General features: G+C 41.1%; 1 protein-coding gene across 6 annotated transcripts in view; it reads right to left on the reverse strand.

Annotated features, from left to right (window-relative positions):
- The window catches only part of synrg (synergin, gamma), a 33,524-nt gene that overhangs the window by 9,371 nt on the left and 6,867 nt on the right, over positions 1-17,286 (reverse strand). For 3 of the 6 annotated variants that reach the window (XM_034603724.1, XM_034603727.1, XM_034603726.1), the window contains exons 7-16: positions 15,809-16,204; positions 14,373-14,651; positions 13,122-13,202; positions 12,801-12,997; positions 11,516-11,761; positions 11,273-11,412; positions 9,773-9,897; positions 9,149-9,211; positions 6,826-7,794; positions 1,388-1,894 (exon numbers count right to left, since the gene is read on the reverse strand). In XM_034603724.1, coding sequence (XP_034459615.1) covers positions 1,388-1,894; positions 6,826-7,794; positions 9,149-9,211; positions 9,773-9,897; positions 11,273-11,412; positions 11,516-11,761; positions 12,801-12,997; positions 13,122-13,202; positions 14,373-14,651; positions 15,809-16,204 — 3,003 coding nt within the window. The remainder of the gene's footprint in view (positions 1-1,387; positions 1,895-6,825; positions 7,795-9,148; positions 9,212-9,772; positions 9,898-11,272; positions 11,413-11,515; positions 11,762-12,800; positions 12,998-13,121; positions 13,203-14,372; positions 14,652-15,808; positions 16,205-17,286) is intronic. The other 3 variants (XM_034603729.1, XM_034603730.1, XM_034603728.1) reach the window with 2 other exon arrangements.

The raw sequence follows: 17,286 nt of genomic DNA on the forward strand, positions 1-17,286 counted from the left end.
TTTTGAGATAGGCACCCGTTTGTTTGCAATCATTACACTGTCACTCTGTTGCAGCTATTTCCTCCCGGACAAGGACGGCGTGAGTAAACACTTAATTTGTGACTAACAATAATTACGTACAAAACAGAGGCACAAATATGCAGCTAATGAATTATTCATAGGGACTCACACATGGACGAATTTGGGCAGGGTACCTCAACAAACACGGGTACAAACATATGCTAAACTCACTATTTCAGTGGGGCTGCCAGTGAGAGAGAGTGTGTGCGTGTAGTCTTGTACAGCTATCTTTGTGAGGACCAGTTTGAGCCTACAACCTACGGAGTGAGGACATTTTGTGAAAGTGAGGACCCGGTGTGTGTGTGTGTGTGTGTGTGTGTGTGTGTGTGTGTGTGTGTGTGTGTGTGTGTGTGTGTGTGTGTGTGACATGAATCATCCTCCCCATATGATCAGATCTCTGTTCCAGTTGCTGAAGATGAGTAAGTAAAGTCCTCTACTTCAGACACATTAAATCCAGCATATGAAGATAAATCAAAGGGATAAATGTGCTTTTATCATCATGCAGGAAAAGACTAATAAAGTATTTGTGGAACGTTACACCAGTAAACAGTGTTTGATAGAAATAACAGCCTTTAAGTGGATATGGTTAATTTCTGCCCATGGATTTGTAGTCTCTGCTCATCTATCTCATCAGTCACTGCCATTGGAGCAGGGCCGTCATCTCAACACTGCCATCTAATGTCTGACAGCTTTAATACAGATCTGACGGAGCCGTCGAGTCGGAACTGGGAGGGAGAAGAAGCTTGAGAATTCCCAGCTTTAATAAGGCCAGGTGAGTAGGGTTGGACGGTGGAGTCAGAAATTTGATTAAAAACATGAAGCTAATCAAATTTAGATGTTAACATTCGTCCTGAAACAATTTTTTCAATGATCATTCCATCTTGAAAATGTGTCAAAAATGTGGATAAATAATTTGTCGTGTGAAAATACACATTCACATGTTGTAGCTTCTTAAATGTGAGGATTTACTGGTTTTCGCCACTGGTTTATGTCGTCTTGAATTTATTACAGCGACGAAAGAAGAAACCAATTTGGCGACATTGTCTTGGGATTGGTACATTTTTATGGGCATGTGATTAATATGACCCTTGATTAAGCAATTTATTAACTAGTTTTATTCGTCAATCAAATATTCCCAGAATCCAAAGTGATGTCGTTAAATGTCTCGTTTTTTTTCCTATCAACAGCCCCAAAATATTCACATTACATGGAGTAAAACAAAGCAAGATAATCAACTAGCTGTTTCCCAATTACACTGATTGATTAAGAGATAAGTCAATTATAAAGAATGTTTGCATTCAAAAAGGTGTGAATGTGACTGGCTCACCTTGAACGCACAGGTCAAAGGTTGCCAGCTCATTCTTGATCATCTCCTCACTGGACTTGATCTTGGCCTGAGTGCTTGCTTTGAGGAAGTCAGACCTGCCAAACTTGGGCTTGTCGCCCTGGAAGGCGGCAAACTCATCTGGGGCTTCACTCTGGTTCCCCTCTGAGCCTGTTTCAGCTGTGATAGCGGGCGAGTCGGATTTTTCGGAAACGGTACTTGCAAAGTCCCCGAAGTCGTCCTCATCGTCAACACCACCATGGTCACCAGAGCTGAAGTCAGCGAAGGGTTCAAACTTGTCATCTACCGAGTTGCTTGTGATGTTCTCGGCGCTGCCAACGGTGAGCTCCTTCCTCTGTGGTGGGCCTAAGGATGGAAGAGAAGCTCCTTCCGAGACTTGTGGCCTTCTGACCTCACCCGACAGACATTCCTCCCTTTCTGACCAGTCATAGCTGATCAGGGTGCTGATGCCCGACGTGCCAAACGGGTCAAATTTCAGGTCGTCTCCTTCTGTAATGACAACACAGATATACCAGTGGTTCCTAGGAGTAGCACAGAAGCCGTCATGATAGGATGTCGATTAATGAGCCTGAGAAACTAAAATTGCTGTTGATTATCACTATGTTACTTATCCACTGTTGAAGTGATATGCGATCCTTTAGTCATAGTGAGGTGTTGAGGAAAAAACCCTTTAAAAGGGTCAGTTCACCCAAATTACAAAACATATTTTTTCATGTACCTCTAGCCATAGAGATAGTTTTAGTTCTATTTTTTAGAACATCTTTCTAAAAAGCAATATCCCAGTTACCCTAATTAACAGATCTCACTGTGAACAGTTTTCTTCAGCACTACTCAACTAGGGCTGCACCGACTAGCCCCTTAAATGATTAGAAAGGAATTTAATTAATTTCTCAAGTGAAGGCATCACACGTTTGCAGCTTCTCAAAATGAAGGATTTGCTTCCACTCATTGTCTTACATGTTAGCAGAGCTGAAACAATTAATCAATTATTTGATTGACAGAAAGATAATCTGTAACTATTTTACTAATCGATTAATACTTCAACTAACAAATGTTAAACATTTTCAAATTTGAGCTTCTTTGATGAAAGGATTTGCTGCTTTATTGTCTTATAATAGTCAATTGTTTTGGATTGATGAGAGAAAATAAGATGATTAATGGCGGCACCTTGTGTTTGCTGATGTTTCATTGACTAAATGATGAATAAATTAAGAAAATAATCAGAGAGCAGATTATGGTTGGTTGCTGCCCTTCTTTGAACCAAAAAGGAAGATGTAATGAAAAAGACATTTACGGGCTATTCAGAGAATTGTTGTTGTTTTTGGAGAGAAATGTTTCTGTTGAATCTCTAATATGTAATTTTTTACTTAAATGAAACACAATTCACCTCCATTGTTCTGAGCTGGAGGCAAATGTTTTACAGATCTATGAAAACACGTGGAAATAAAACCAAAATCTGCTTAATGTCACTGCAGAACAGTGAGAAAATACTTGTTTATCTTTGTTTTTGGTAATTTTGGTGAACTGACCCTGTAGCTTGACATCTATCCCACGTTCTGCATCGTCAACAGTGTAAAGAATGAGATCAGATGTGTTGTGAGGTATTCCCTCCCCATATTTTACACTTACACAAAAGATATGAACACAAATGCTGCAATAATCTGGCAATGACAGATGTTATTATTCAACACATTGATGATCCGATGCAGCTGCCTTGTAATTAGCCTTGCAGCTGAATAATACACGTTGTTACACACACCATGTTGGAAGAATACATCCTCCCACCCATATTTTCGTGAATCGTGTTAAATAATTCATCTCAAGCCGAGTAAACGCGTTGTTTTGAGGCCTGAGCTGAATCTTGAACAGAAAATTACTGTCAACAATTTACTTCAACATGCTGCTGTTTTTTTTTGTAGTGGACAAATCCTCGGCTCTGTTTTCATTGGTGACAATACTCAGAGCTCATCTCCTCATACTAAATCCTACGTGGGGGATGTTCAAACATTAATAAAATCTCTGTCACTACTTCTCCTGTGTGTCGTGCCTTGTTTTGTTTGTGATCAGTTTTTTAATGACTAACACTAACTGACAGATCTGAACACCTTCCACACATTTGTCAACACTTCAGTATCCACGTCTCCCTCTCAGTTTCTCTCACACACACACTCACAAACACACAAACCGGCACGCTGAACCCTTCCTATTTTGCATGACAGAACCCTCAGGTGCAAAAAGCAATTTGTGAAATTGACAAGGATCTAGAGCTGTAAGCCTGACATCGTATCACTTTATGGCCTTTCGAGAAAGGAAAAAGGAGAAAATAAGACGGTACGCGTTTCAGCAATACCAACAATAATATTTATTACAACAACATGGGTAGAGAGAAAGAGAGAAAGATCACAAAGTACTGTGAAAGAGGTCTATCATTACAAGAGGTTTGTCAAACTAACACTTTGTAAAATTAGATTTCAGTCATTTAGGATACAAGGGCATGCAGAGTCAAGAGAAAAAGGAGGAAAACAAACAGCCAGAAGGTAAAACAAAGAGAGTCCGAGGATATAGAAACAGAAACCAGAATGAGAAGGCACATTCACAGACTAAAATCAGTAATTCTGGGGAGATAACAAACGTTGTTTTAATATTAGCATGTAAAGCAACAGGTGTTTGTTTTTTGGAAAAAAGATTTGATTACAGAACATTTGAAAAGCCAGGTTGAAAAGAGAATTCAAAGAACAAGCTCAAGGCAGGAGGCGTTATTAACCCTTTGAGGACCTGAGGGGAACACATGGTTAAATAGGTTTTTGTACAAACTGCACTTAAGGAGCAGCAAGGACTTTAAAGCCACAATTTAGGAGGCTCTTTATGCATTTTGTCAATTGCGAAATAAGATAAGTTCTGGTGTTTATTCTAGGAAATTTAGGAGGAGTAGATCACAACATCTCCATGTAAACACGAGAAGTGACATCGTTCAAGCACTCAAAGGGTTACAGAAAACAAAGAGGGCCGTCCTTACACCTGACATCCCAGACAGGGCCTTAATTACATCTATTCACAGATGCAGAAACAGATTTAAAGAGACAGTATCCTTTTTCTCTTGCTACAATAATTGTTTGTCGAAATCGGCCTAATTTGCACAAACTCTTCCCCAAAATAAATAGAACATCAATATTTTCTCAAGACAGAGTTCAGATCAGAGCATGAACCTAAAAATACTGTAATGAACATCTGAATCTGACTAAATACTTTAAGCTACATTTAATTTACATAGTTGGGAAATCACAACAAGGTCAGGGAGTCTTCCTAGTGTCAAAATAAGAGCTCATATTCCTGTAATAAAAATACACTATTAAATCTGTAAGTATACATTTTTTTTCCTTCGATAAAAACAACTTGCAATACTGTTATGCATAAAATGGTTATCAGGTATTACTTTCTTGTCAATTTCACAAATTGAAAAGGCAGGCACACTGCAGCAAAAAGCAAGGCAGGAAGGGTAAATACTAACTTCATTATGTTGTCAGAGAGCCAGACCGTAGAGCCACACATGATTAACTCATGCTGCAATAACACAGATAAGGTTAAAAAAAAAAAAAAATTAAATAAAAATCAGATTCCTTTTGTGCTCCAGACTCAAAAGGAAGCTTTCAAAAGAAATACTGTCTCTTTAAGATTGCGTACATGTCCAGAATTACAGTGCAAAGCGTGGTGAGGTGCTCGGCCTGCTACAATTCAACTTCGACAGGTTAGTCCCAGAGCTCTCCAAGAACAAGAACAGCAGAAAGAAGTGGAGGAGAAATGTATGGTGGAAACTTTTAGGAATGTATCCATGTTTACCTGTGCAACTATTTCTACCCAATTAACAGAAGCCCTAATGGTTAGCTGCATCTCCACAGAGTGTTTTACTCTCAGTACAGAGGGGCCTGTTTGGGTTAAACCAAATCTGACTCCTGTACAGGAGCTGAAATAAGGCAATGGGGATGTTTACATTTATGATTTCCTCTGGGCAAAGCAGGAAATAATTATGAATTCCTTGGATGAAACTGAGAAATGATCTGATATGTTGAAATACTTAAAGCTGAGAAACATCCAAGCAGACATAAGTGTGCTCAACTCGACAGGTGAGGACATCGTCAACTTTCTCAAGCCACAGAAAATTGTCAAATTTACTTGAAAATCACAAAAGTCTTAATTTGCAAGGCTTTCACGTGATTAATCTCAGTCTTAGGTTATATTAAGAGTTGGTCTTGAATGTTTTTCTGTGAAATATGAGCCATGACATGGAAGGTGAGACGCTCTGTGAATAAATGATGAGCACTGGAGAGAGGAAGAGAGGGAGCACTGACATGGACATTACCCAATTATTAAAAGGTAATGAGTTGGATTATCTTTTAGTAAATGACGCAACAAAACGTTTTAGGTAAACGTTAACTCCACTTTCATGGATGTGAGGTAGAGGGGAGGAAAAAACCAACATGATATTACAGAATTATCTCATAATTAGAGCGCCATTTCAAATAATACTGCATGACAAGTCTGATAATACTGCAGGGTAATACAACAGCTGACGCACATCTCTGCTGCTTTCTCAACACAAAATATAGCTGTTTCAAAATAGCTTGGTTGCTGTTGTTGCATGCACAATGTCCTATTTATGGTAGAATTTCATATTTGGCTCTTAAAATATTTTTATCTGGTGCACAAGCAGCACAAACCAAACGTCAACAGTTCAAAAGGTGAATTATGGCTTACAGATAAAGCTTTTAGTAAACTGCAGCCTTTTGTGCAGAACCTGTGATTAAAATAAACGAGAGGACATCGCCACAACAACCCCTTGTACTTGTCTGTATTCTATTCAGCCTCTCTGTGTCCAACCACGCACACACACACGCACGCACACGCACGCACACGCACGCTCAGACTGGCCTGAGGAGACAAAACGCTCACTATGGGGAAGCAACGTGGACATAACAGACAGGAAGCTAATCTGAGTCACACAGACAGCCACCAGGGACCTCATCTACGAACTATTCTGCCATCACATTAAAACCAGGCACACATCATTTGTCAATGAATAGAGATGCGCCGGGACACTAATAATATATGCAAATAAATAGGGAGGGGAATGTTGAAATAAAGGAGGAACTAAGATTAAATAAATACGTAAATAAATAAATAAATAAATAAATAAATATGTTGATGAATGATGAAATGTAGTATGAAAGATATAACATGATATGTTATTGATGTAGGGTCATGTCTGTCTTCTGTTTTTGAGCATATTAAAAACCTTTACTTGCTCTCTGATCCCTTTTTTGTTGGCTCGATGGGCACCGAGGAGGAGAGGCCACTGCTGGCCATGGTATTAACACTGTGTAACCCGGTGGAGCCTCACCAGAGCAAACGCACTAGTTCCTCACCTGTAGCCGGGGGCTGGTGGGCAGAGAGACCCGGCAAATCCAGAGAGCTGTCCGACATCACGTGCTTCAGATCCCCGCCCATGTCCGACAGCTTCATGTCGAGCTGCACTGAGAGAGCGTCCTCGGAGTCATCTTTTCCCACACTGCTCCCCCCAATGGACGGGAGGTCAAGAGACTTAACAGAGGCACAGTCCTCTGTGCCCTGTTTGAAAGCAGTCACCTTGTCCACCAGAGTCTTTTCTGAAGCCCCAAGGGCTGTGCAGAACTTCGAGGACTGAAAATCAGCGAAGTCGTCTGTGTCGCTTTTGAGGGATGAGAAGGAGCCACCGCCACTCTCCTTGGTGTCATCGTAAGCGAGGCCTCCCTCCAGAGACAGCTGTTTGAATACGTCGTACTTGTCGGAGTTCTGCTGAGGCCGCTGCTGCGTGGAGGTGTCCCCTTGGACTGCCGCTCTGCTGTCGCCTTTAGGCTCCCCACCAGAGCTGCCGAATGCCATAAAGTCTGCAAAGTCGTCCTGAGTCGCTGCTGCAGCTACGCCGGCTGCTGAAGTTTGAGCGGCGTCAGAGGAGGAGCCAAAGAGGGCAAAGTCACCAAAATCATCTGAGCCTCCCCCTGGAGGTTTGGCTCCACCTGGTCGGAGCACTAAAGAGGGGGGCGCTGACACAGAGGGGAAGGTGCTAGGTTTTGTGTCAGTAGAAGCAGGAATAGACGGAGCTATAGAAGAGAAAAGGTCCATGTCAGCTATGTTGAGGGGGTTTTTAGACTGAGAAAGAGACACGGCTGGCTGCTGCTGTTGCTGCTGCTGTGGTAACTGTTGTAGAGACTGAGAGTTTGGGAAAACAGAGGGGAAAGCTGGCTGGAAGATTTTGGCCTGTTCTGAAGGGTCTAATGGAGATACGCTGTCGGCGGTTTTAAAGTCTGTGAAGCCATCATCAGCGCTGACAGACTTGAAATCTGCAAATCCCTCCCCTGTGAAGCAAAGACAACAATTTAAGATAAGTTAAAAAACATTTAAACATCGCAGACAGATATGGGGGGGATATCATACAAAAACCTCAGCTGAAACAGCCATGATTCTGTCAGTTTACAAGAAAATAAGCGAGTGGATAAGTTTGACTCTCTGTGCATGGCTCGATCTTCAGATGAACTCTAGTGTCCGAAGAAAAGCAAACATCACTGCACAAAAAACAACGCCATCCAAAGACACATACACACACTACCATGCAGTGAACTATTCAAACTGAAACTGAATATTATCAAGCCACTCTACAAAACATGTCCATCTTAACCAGTTGTAAGATCTGTTTACATCTGAGTGTAAACTTCTCCCAGAGAAATGACAGTGGTCAAGAAGTGGTTCTTAATCCTTTTTTATCAGATAGAAGACACATTTGACTTGTCAAATTCAAACAGTATTGGGAATGATACTGACTGCAAATAGAGATTTATGAAAAATCCATTAATTACATCCGTTTCAAGTTTATTTGCTACGTACTACAACCTTTTTGTAAATATCTCAGTGTATGTGAGCAGGTATATTTAAGCAGAATTGGGAGCCAAAGATTATTCTTACAAGATGAATTACAGATATCTTAAAATAGTTTTCTTTACAGGAAAGATAAGGTCCAACTGTTCAATAGTTACTGAAATTACAAGTTAAGATGGGCATTTTTTTTCTTCACGTAGGCAATAAAAAACTTCAGCAGTGATACCATTTCTCAGTCTTCTTTCTCAAATGGATGCAACATGACATTGATATAAACCACACAAAAAAAGTCAGAATGCATCCTTGAGTCTCAGTGGTTGTATAATATATGCACTGCCTGAAATAGAGAATCTGTTCACACTTGTGTGAGGTGGAAAAGAGATACAGTAACTAATGGGCTCATTAAGGAGATGGAGCCTGAATGTGCCCAGGAAAGGTCACCGCAAAGCATGACTTACTGGAGTTGTAAGAGCCGTCCCCATCGGAAACTGTTCTAATGAAACAGGGCCGGGAAACACAACGGTATCAACACTGTAGTAACCGATACAGTGTAAACATGGAGCAATATTAACATGGCATTGTAGTGACCGGACAGCTTTACCCAAGTTACAATAAAACCAATCTCTTCAATGCAAATTCCAACCAAAACACCAATATGTCTATTCATTTTCTCACAGGAACCATCTCAGAGCCCAATGTGTCTGTTTTGGTTTTTGGTGAAGAAGCCAAAGGAATTTGACTCAGGATTACACAAAATGTATTTAGAATGATAATTAATCTGCATATGTGTATTTAAGTGTAATAGTGTTGACTTGGATGTGAAGTGAAGTCTCTTACCAACTAGTTTCTTGTCAGCAGGTTGCTCAAGCTGCCTGAAAACACTGTATTTGTCTCCAGTATCTAGAATAGAACAAAAAAAAAAAGAGAATGTGAATCACTATGACCAAAAACCAACACATTTATCAGACCGGAATTTATGAAGTTTTCTATGGTACATTTTTCTCTAGGTATTGTCCAAAAAACAAAAACTCTGAGTTTATAAGTAGATACAAATATCCCCATAGAACTGAATGCGCTCATGACAAAAAGTTGCATTAGGGAACCTTCAGGGATCAATGCTGTTTTAGAAGTTATAAAATATTGTATTGGGTGGATAGGAAAGGATACTATTTCACAATCTACAAAACACTGTTTGAACTGTTCCTCAGTCAAGTCTTGGTGAAATGTGTGGAAACCCATCTGGGTGAGGAGACACCTGAGGCGATGGTTTCACTCTATTTGCTCTCTATCTACCTATAACGCAGCAGGAGGGCTGTCATTCTCAGCCCTGCTGTGCTGGTTTAAACATTGAAGAACATATTTGTCCCTTCATAACCTCCTTCATCTTCTCTTCTAAAGGTTTTCCTGGCTGGAGAGCAGACAATAAAGCCTATATATATATGAGGTGTACGTGGAAGATACCTGGGGCATGGGGTGTAGGCTCTGCAGGCTGATCTACAGACAGCTGCTTGAAGACAGCATACTTATCAGAGGATGTCACAGAAGCAGAGGAGGAACCAGACACTGGAGTCAGCATGGCAGGTGCACTGCAGGGACACAAAAGTCAGCTATAGTGAGACATCAGGAAAGAGTGAAGTTCGACAGTAAAGTTAAATCCCCATAAGCTTGACTGAGCTGACTGAACCTTTGCCCTGGGATCCCAAAGTTTAGAGAGTCACAGTTTTTTGTTAAAAGCTTTTTCATCATTTCGACTAACCATGATAGTGACAATGATGCTGTTGCATCCATTTTTAAACAAGAAAATACTTCATGAAAATATACTCATTCACACTCACATTCACGTAGAGAGATGAAAAGGTTGATTTTTATCAATATCTACACTAAATAAAAAGCTACAACAACTGCTAAATAGTTTAGCTTAGCAAAAGCACTAGAAAAGAGCTCGCTAATTAACATGTTATATTGAATTGGTATAATTGATGCAGAATCGCCAGAGTTATGTGGAGGACTTGGCTGAGAGCAGTTGCCGAACCGTCATCAAAGCTAAGCCAAGATATAGTCTGGCATATAACTCTCAGTAAAAACACAAATTATTGTTTTCACACTTTGATTTTTGTATGGATTAACATTTGTGTGTTATGCTACTATTGTGAGATACAAAAAGCTAATTTGAGAATGCATATAAATATGAAAGTTTATTGCAAATGTGGCTGATTTGATAACATACAAGAAGCAAGCAATAACGTAAATCATTAAGCTCACTTTCCAGTGAATGTTCGTTTCCTCAGATCTCTTCACAGCAGGACAGCTGACAGTAAGTTCTGCTTGCCACTTCAAACTATCAACCTAACAAGAGCCTTTCAGTCTCACATTTAATTAGACAACGATCTCAGACTGAGGGAAATTCTTGTTACAGTCAGGAGTGTATGTTTTGATAGAGGAGAATTATAAAACGCCTACAGCACATGGACGTGGGATAGTTCAGCTCTGCTTTCCCTTTGTCTTTCAGTTGATAATTGCCTTTCAGCTCCCTCTCCATGAAAGGACAGTGTCTCCATATGGGTGGAAAGTAATATAAAGAAATGAGCTTATCTACTGTCCACTGAAATGAATTCATTAGGAGATGACCCAAACTCATTGTTATTCTGAGGAGGTTATAAGGAGATATCCAGACAATGTGTCTGACTGTAAGGCTTCTAAGACAGACTATGCAAGACACAAGTATTATGCAGAATAACTCAGCTATAAATAAACCAACCGAGGCTGAATATTAGACCCTCATCACTGCAAAATAGTTTCTTCAGAAAAGTAAAGTAGCTAGAGTGCAAAGGGAGTCGGAAATGATGAGCGACAATGAAGATATTTATTTTTTGTACTGTAAACTCAGCATTTAGTGGATGTCACCAACTACAACACTGGTTTAGGAACACTCAGTGTCTCCATAGCGCTCACACACTGTACCTGTTTTGTAGCTGAGGTGCTGTGGTGGTGGGGAAACTTCCTCCTGACTCCCCCTGGAACTCAGTGAAGGCCTGGTCTTTTGCTCCTGCCTTTGGAGCCTCCTGGAAGTCCTGGAAATCATCGTCATCTGTTTTGCTCGCCTGCATCAACAACAGTTATTAAGATGTGAGTTAATGAGTAACTACAGTAATCTCTGCAAAAAAACGGTGGCCAGGGAAAGGCTGGATCACAAGCATGTGATACCTGTGCAGGAGGAAAGCTGGCGATGAAGTTAGTGTTTGTGGGCGGTTGAGATGGTGCTGCCGATGTCATGGCCATGATCGGTGGTGTTGGTGAGGGCATGGCCATAGAGACCGGGGTCTGTGTTAACATGGGCTGCTGGTGCTGGGGCATAACAGGGGCCATGGCCATAGTCAGGGATGGCAGATTGGGAACTGGTGGAGAGGGGAACTGACTGAGGATTTCCACATTCATTGCGGGGAGGCCACTCTGAAACAAAGGAAACAGGTTTCAGGGATAAAACTAGTAAAATGTTATGCTTTTAATTATTACAATAAACAGAATGAAGTCAACGATGAACTGATCAACTACTAACCAGTATTGTCTGTGATGCCAAAGCCTAATATATCTTATTACACTGTGCCACAGACCTCACATCAATGAGCCCCATTACACACTAACTATGGTTTAGTTTGACTGAGTCCTATAGATTGTTCTGTTGCTGTCAATAATCACTGGAGCACCAAATGTGTATCAGTCCACTAGTACCCGACAAATACCTTCCAGAATATACAGTTTTCATCTGTTTCGGGAAGATAGATACAAATATAGCCATATGTTTTAGGTGGTTTTAAAGCAGAATTAAGAAACATGAGTTTGGGGCTGAAAATCACAGAGAGTGGGAAGGAGACCAAGTATTGAGACAAGCAGATTGTTGGTTGGTTTTTTTTTAACAATATAAAAAATAATAGATTACCACCTCAAGTACTTGCTTATCTTTTAATGTTTACCAATTCCATTTATAATGATGCTAAAATGAAAATGTCACTTGTCAAATTAAAATGGGGTTATCAGTTAATGAGAGATATCACGGCTTGGTGGCTACTTTTTAATCATTGAACTATTAAAAAAAGACTGAGGTTTGCATATAAATTATTCAACACAGTCAAGTTCCTTGTTGTGCTTGTGTTTTAAGGCTCTTGAAGATTTACATCAACAAGGTGGCATGCAGTGTTTTGTGAGCTGCCTGCAGATTTGCATCCTCCCAGGGGTGGTGGTGGTGACAGACCCAGGCTGAGGATGATAAGAAGCCTCCTGCCAAACTCGGCTGATGTGGACTCAGTCATATAGTTGGCTTAAAATGCTTCACAGGCCCTGGGCTGATTTACCGCGCCGCTTCTTTCTCCCTCTTTCTAGCTAAGCCTGTCTAATTTCAGTGTGGAGTTTGTGGCACAGCTCTGTGGAAGCCACGGGGGCTGATAAGCAAAGTAATTTTAAGTGGATAATTTATCTCGACTACACTGTTTACCTGCGCCACACCAATTAGTGAAAGTACAGTGTAGAGCTCCTCCTTGGTCAGCATGCCAGGTGTTGTGCGGTTGGCAGTGGCCCAGATTTGCCCCAGTGCTTCCCTGGGAAGACCTGATGACATTAGTATTGGGTAGAGCTTCGCTGTGTCTATCCCTGCCGGGGTCATGGTGAACTCAAGGATCTTTTTGAACATTTCTAAGGGCAGAAAATCAGAAGAAAATATTCATGAATGCTAGTATTCAGTATAGTTTCATTAGTGACATTTCTTTGCAGAATATTTGGTAAGATACAGTGGACATTTTCATGTGTAAACATTGACCTGGGACGAGGCTGTCATTGTACACCCAGGCTGGCAGCATGGGCTGAATGTGCTCTTGTTGTTGGTACACGCCAACACCTGCTGTCAGAGGCAGACACACACAAACAGTTAGTTTCTCTACCTAAAGCCTTGTCCAGGCTTACAATTTGCCAAGCATCTTGGCAGCTGAGCCCCTGCTTTGTATTGTACTCAACAAAATCCTACACCTGATTTCTGGAAGGCAGGGTGCAGATGTAACGCTCCCCTGCACATCCTGCCACGTGAGACATCTATAAATCACTCTGTGAGCTATTTCCAGATTTAAGGAGAGGTGAGAAAGGAGACTGCCTTGTAAGGAAAGATAACTAAAAATCTAATTCAACTGTTAACATTGACCTAAATAAACTTTTTTTCACACTACAAATAGCTTAAAAAACATTATGAAAAAAGCTACTGCTTGTTTTGAGTCCCTAACACTCACTAACACTTATTCTGTTTACTCAGGCGGCCACTGTGCACATAATACTCCCATCAGTCCTGGGCAGTTAAATTAATCTAATTACAAATCTCCATGGTCTTCATGATGAGCCTCTATATTTCCCTTGATGAAAGGGAGGACACAGACAAACACATTTCAGCACAGAGGAGTAGCATGCACAATCAGCCTTATGTTTGGGCCCCAGTGGCACCTGCCAATCCATGCGTATCCCTGTTAAACCAAAGCAGTCAGCATGCACCAGAGGTTGTTCTCGGAGAGGGTGGTACATGGCGAGAGAACAGACGGCAGCTTATTGAGGCAGCAGGTTTTACCCCCGGACCTCGACAGACACGGTCCATTTCCAAAGTGTGCGCAGAGAGCAGCAACATAAGAAGGCCCCTTTAATAAGATTGGGCCGGAAGTAACAGAGGAATAAAGCAGGCAGAAATGAGAGCAGAGACTTATGAGATGATGTGAAGACACCAGGGAGGGTACCTCAAATACACAGCAACTCTGTTATAATCTCAAAAGGTGAAGAAAATGTCAGGGTGATTTCATTTGACAGCACTTAGCCTGCGAGAGTAAGATGCCCGGTCAAGAATCTGTCAAAAACCAATTATTACCCACAGAGATAGAAACAGATTAAGTTTGTGCAGAATTATTTTGTTAAACAGTGAGATTATTTCCCCGCGAAAGAAAAAAAGGAAAACTGCCCTGATTGTGTGTTAATGCTGCAGCAAATTAATGGAGAGAAGAAGCAGCTACAAAGTCTAATAAACAGGCACTTCTCTCACCACTTTCACTACTGGTTTGGGAGGACGGATCGACAGCTGATGGGGACACGCTGGGTGCTGAGACTGGGGCCTCAGGTGCCTTTGCAGTGACGAAGACAGAACTCAAGTCCTTGGAGGCCACAGCCCAGTTCCTTGCTTTATTGCTGGATTGAAACTGGGTGGAAACTTTATATCTAGGACCCACATCAGCCAAACTCTGCCTGGATTTAAAGCTAACCTGGGCCATCTTATCAGCAGTAAGATCACATGAGGAGAATAGCTTCTCTTCCAGGGACGGGCCTAGAAGGGTAAATGAGGAACAAGCTTCTTTATAAACACAGACTAGCTGAGAATTTTCCAAGATGTTGTATTGACTTCTTAACAAAGCATCTGCTGTTAAATGTAAAAAAAAGAAAACAAAATTACAATCTGTACTTTTTAATGTGAGAAAAGTTGAGGTAAAATCTGAACTTGTAATGGCCCATAGCGACTCCAATTCATTGAAAAATTATTGAAGCATCTAATGATACTTATTAAAGGTTTCCTGACGATTTTTAGGCAGTTTGTGGACACACCGGTATATTCAGATGATAGAATATGCGGACAGGACTACATCACCACCTCTAACATGTTTTGATATATTTGATATATTCTGTAGAAAGCAATACCTTTTTGCCACATTTGCTAATAATTAAGGCCATCTTCAGATCTTATTTAGTGTTACTTGATAAGAAAAGCAACATCTTGCACTCCTGAAGAAATCTGCAGCTGGCTTAGTTGATATCGCCATTTTATATTTGTTTTAATGTCACACATTATTTTATGCACCATACATTCCTGTCTGCAAATTATATATTAATCATGTAGATTTTTTATAGACTCCCTCAGGTCTCTATTTTGCGGGGACAAGCAATCCTGACACCATCTAATCTTCTTATTCCAGATGTTAAACAACTAGGTCAGAAATGTCTCAGAGGATTGGGGACGACACTGGACTTGTCTCTGGACAGGAGGTGATCTCACTGTCCTGTCATTCATAGTGTAGAGACTGTGAGCTGTCACAGAGCAGCTGCTCATCCCAGAGATGAGACGACACACGAGAGTGACAATCTTCTCTCAAAGATTCAACTACTACTTGTTTAAAAACCTTCTGAGAATTATTCTCTTTAAGATTGAAGTACATTGTGTTTCTTATTTTTTCTGCCTCCTTGTTTCCCTGGTTTGTAGTGTCTGATATCGTTTAAAGTTTAGATCATGAGGCCGTCTGCTGTGCTGGTGGCATGCTCTCACACGCAATGCAGGCCAAGACCAACCCAAAATCCAGAGGTAAAAATGGAAATATTCAGCATCAGCAATAAAGGATCACTGCTCATACAAAAAAAAATCCTCCAAACTAATTCAAAGTGTAAATTATGGGGATGGTAGGGGAGGTGTCAATGAAGCAAAAGAAGAGTTACCTTGACATGTTGATTGGGAACTGGTGTTGACAGCACAGTGTTGGGAGGCAGTGGGAACGGACACAGAGGCAGGGAGGGATTGTGAGGAGGGTAAGGAAGGATTGATTTGGTCTTGAGAGGAGATGTGGACGCTGGAGGAAGGGAGAGTGTTTATGGGACCCTGAACAAAGTCACTAAACTCATCGTCCTCAGAGAAACCTGTCTTGGGGGCAGGGGACGCAGGCTGGACGTGGGCCTGAGAGGAAAGGCCAAGGGTGGATGAAGAGGAAGAGGAGGGCGGAGAGAAGGAGGCTGGGGTATCTAAAGGCCCCTGAAAGTCACTAAACTCATCATTGTCCTCAGACAAAGGTGGAGGGAGTGAGTGAGTGGAGACAGACGGGTGTGATGGCGATGAGTCTGCAAAAATGAAGAAATAATGATGATGGCACAACACATGACACACACTACAATGGATATTGAATTAAGGGCTGCACATTGCAAGAGTGAACCACAATTTTATGCAAGAACAGACAATCAGTGTGACTGATACTTATAATCAGCATTTCATCAACAGAATTACTTTAGAGCAGAGGTTCTAAAAACTGGGGGACAGGACTCTGGACTGGATCAAAAGATCAAGAAAATGTCTGCTTCATTTTAAAGGCTCGGTGAATCAAAAGGTTAGTAACCCTACGGCCCGCCTCTGCAAAATGATTACTGTCGCTGCGTCAGGATCAGGGCAGACGCACAGTGCTGTATTACCCTGCTGTATAACCTCACTCCCCACTGACCTGCGCTCACTTTACACGTTAACAATAAACACCAACACTAATCAGAAGTTATTAGGACCTGAACAGTACTGAAGTTTAGTTAGTGTTTGTTTGATTTGCTCGAGAGTTTATGAGACATGCATTTAAACTTTTTAAACTAAAAATTAACGTTTTTGTTTGTGTGAAGAGGGGCAGAGACGGGTAGACACGTGCACACACACTCCTGCAGACAGGAGAGAAGTTCTTCCCTCGGACTACGACGCAACCCAGTGTTTTAACTCATTGTTGCAGAAGATGCGACACCCTGTTTATTGAGGAAGAGTCCGCCCCCGCTGCTAAAAATAAAAATCCTAGGGGAAACCCAGGCAACCTCTGCTCTTAAGCATTAATCCTTTCTTTGTTACTGAAAGATGTATGCCAACAATTTTCAGAACTGCAAAGAAATAAGTTAAGTGAAGGAAATATAAAAATATAAAAATATAAGACACAAGAAAAAGTTTAAAAAGTTAACACAAAATTAAAGAAATCACTCAAAAGTGACAGTATCAATACAGACTGAAATAATGTGATGAAACAAAAATGTGACAAAGACTCGGTGTTGCATATTGTATACTAGAGAAATTCCCAAACATCGCTCGTCTGGCTGCCAGCTGGGCGACGATCATGCTGACCTGTCTCTAACCCAGTTATTCTCAGACCAAGGTATTAGCACTACAGACAGCAGATCTG

The sequence above is a fragment of the Hippoglossus hippoglossus genome, chromosome 13, assembly GCF_009819705.1.
Source record: "Hippoglossus hippoglossus isolate fHipHip1 chromosome 13, fHipHip1.pri, whole genome shotgun sequence".
In the NCBI taxonomy this organism is placed as follows: domain Eukaryota; kingdom Metazoa; phylum Chordata; class Actinopteri; order Pleuronectiformes; family Pleuronectidae; genus Hippoglossus; species Hippoglossus hippoglossus.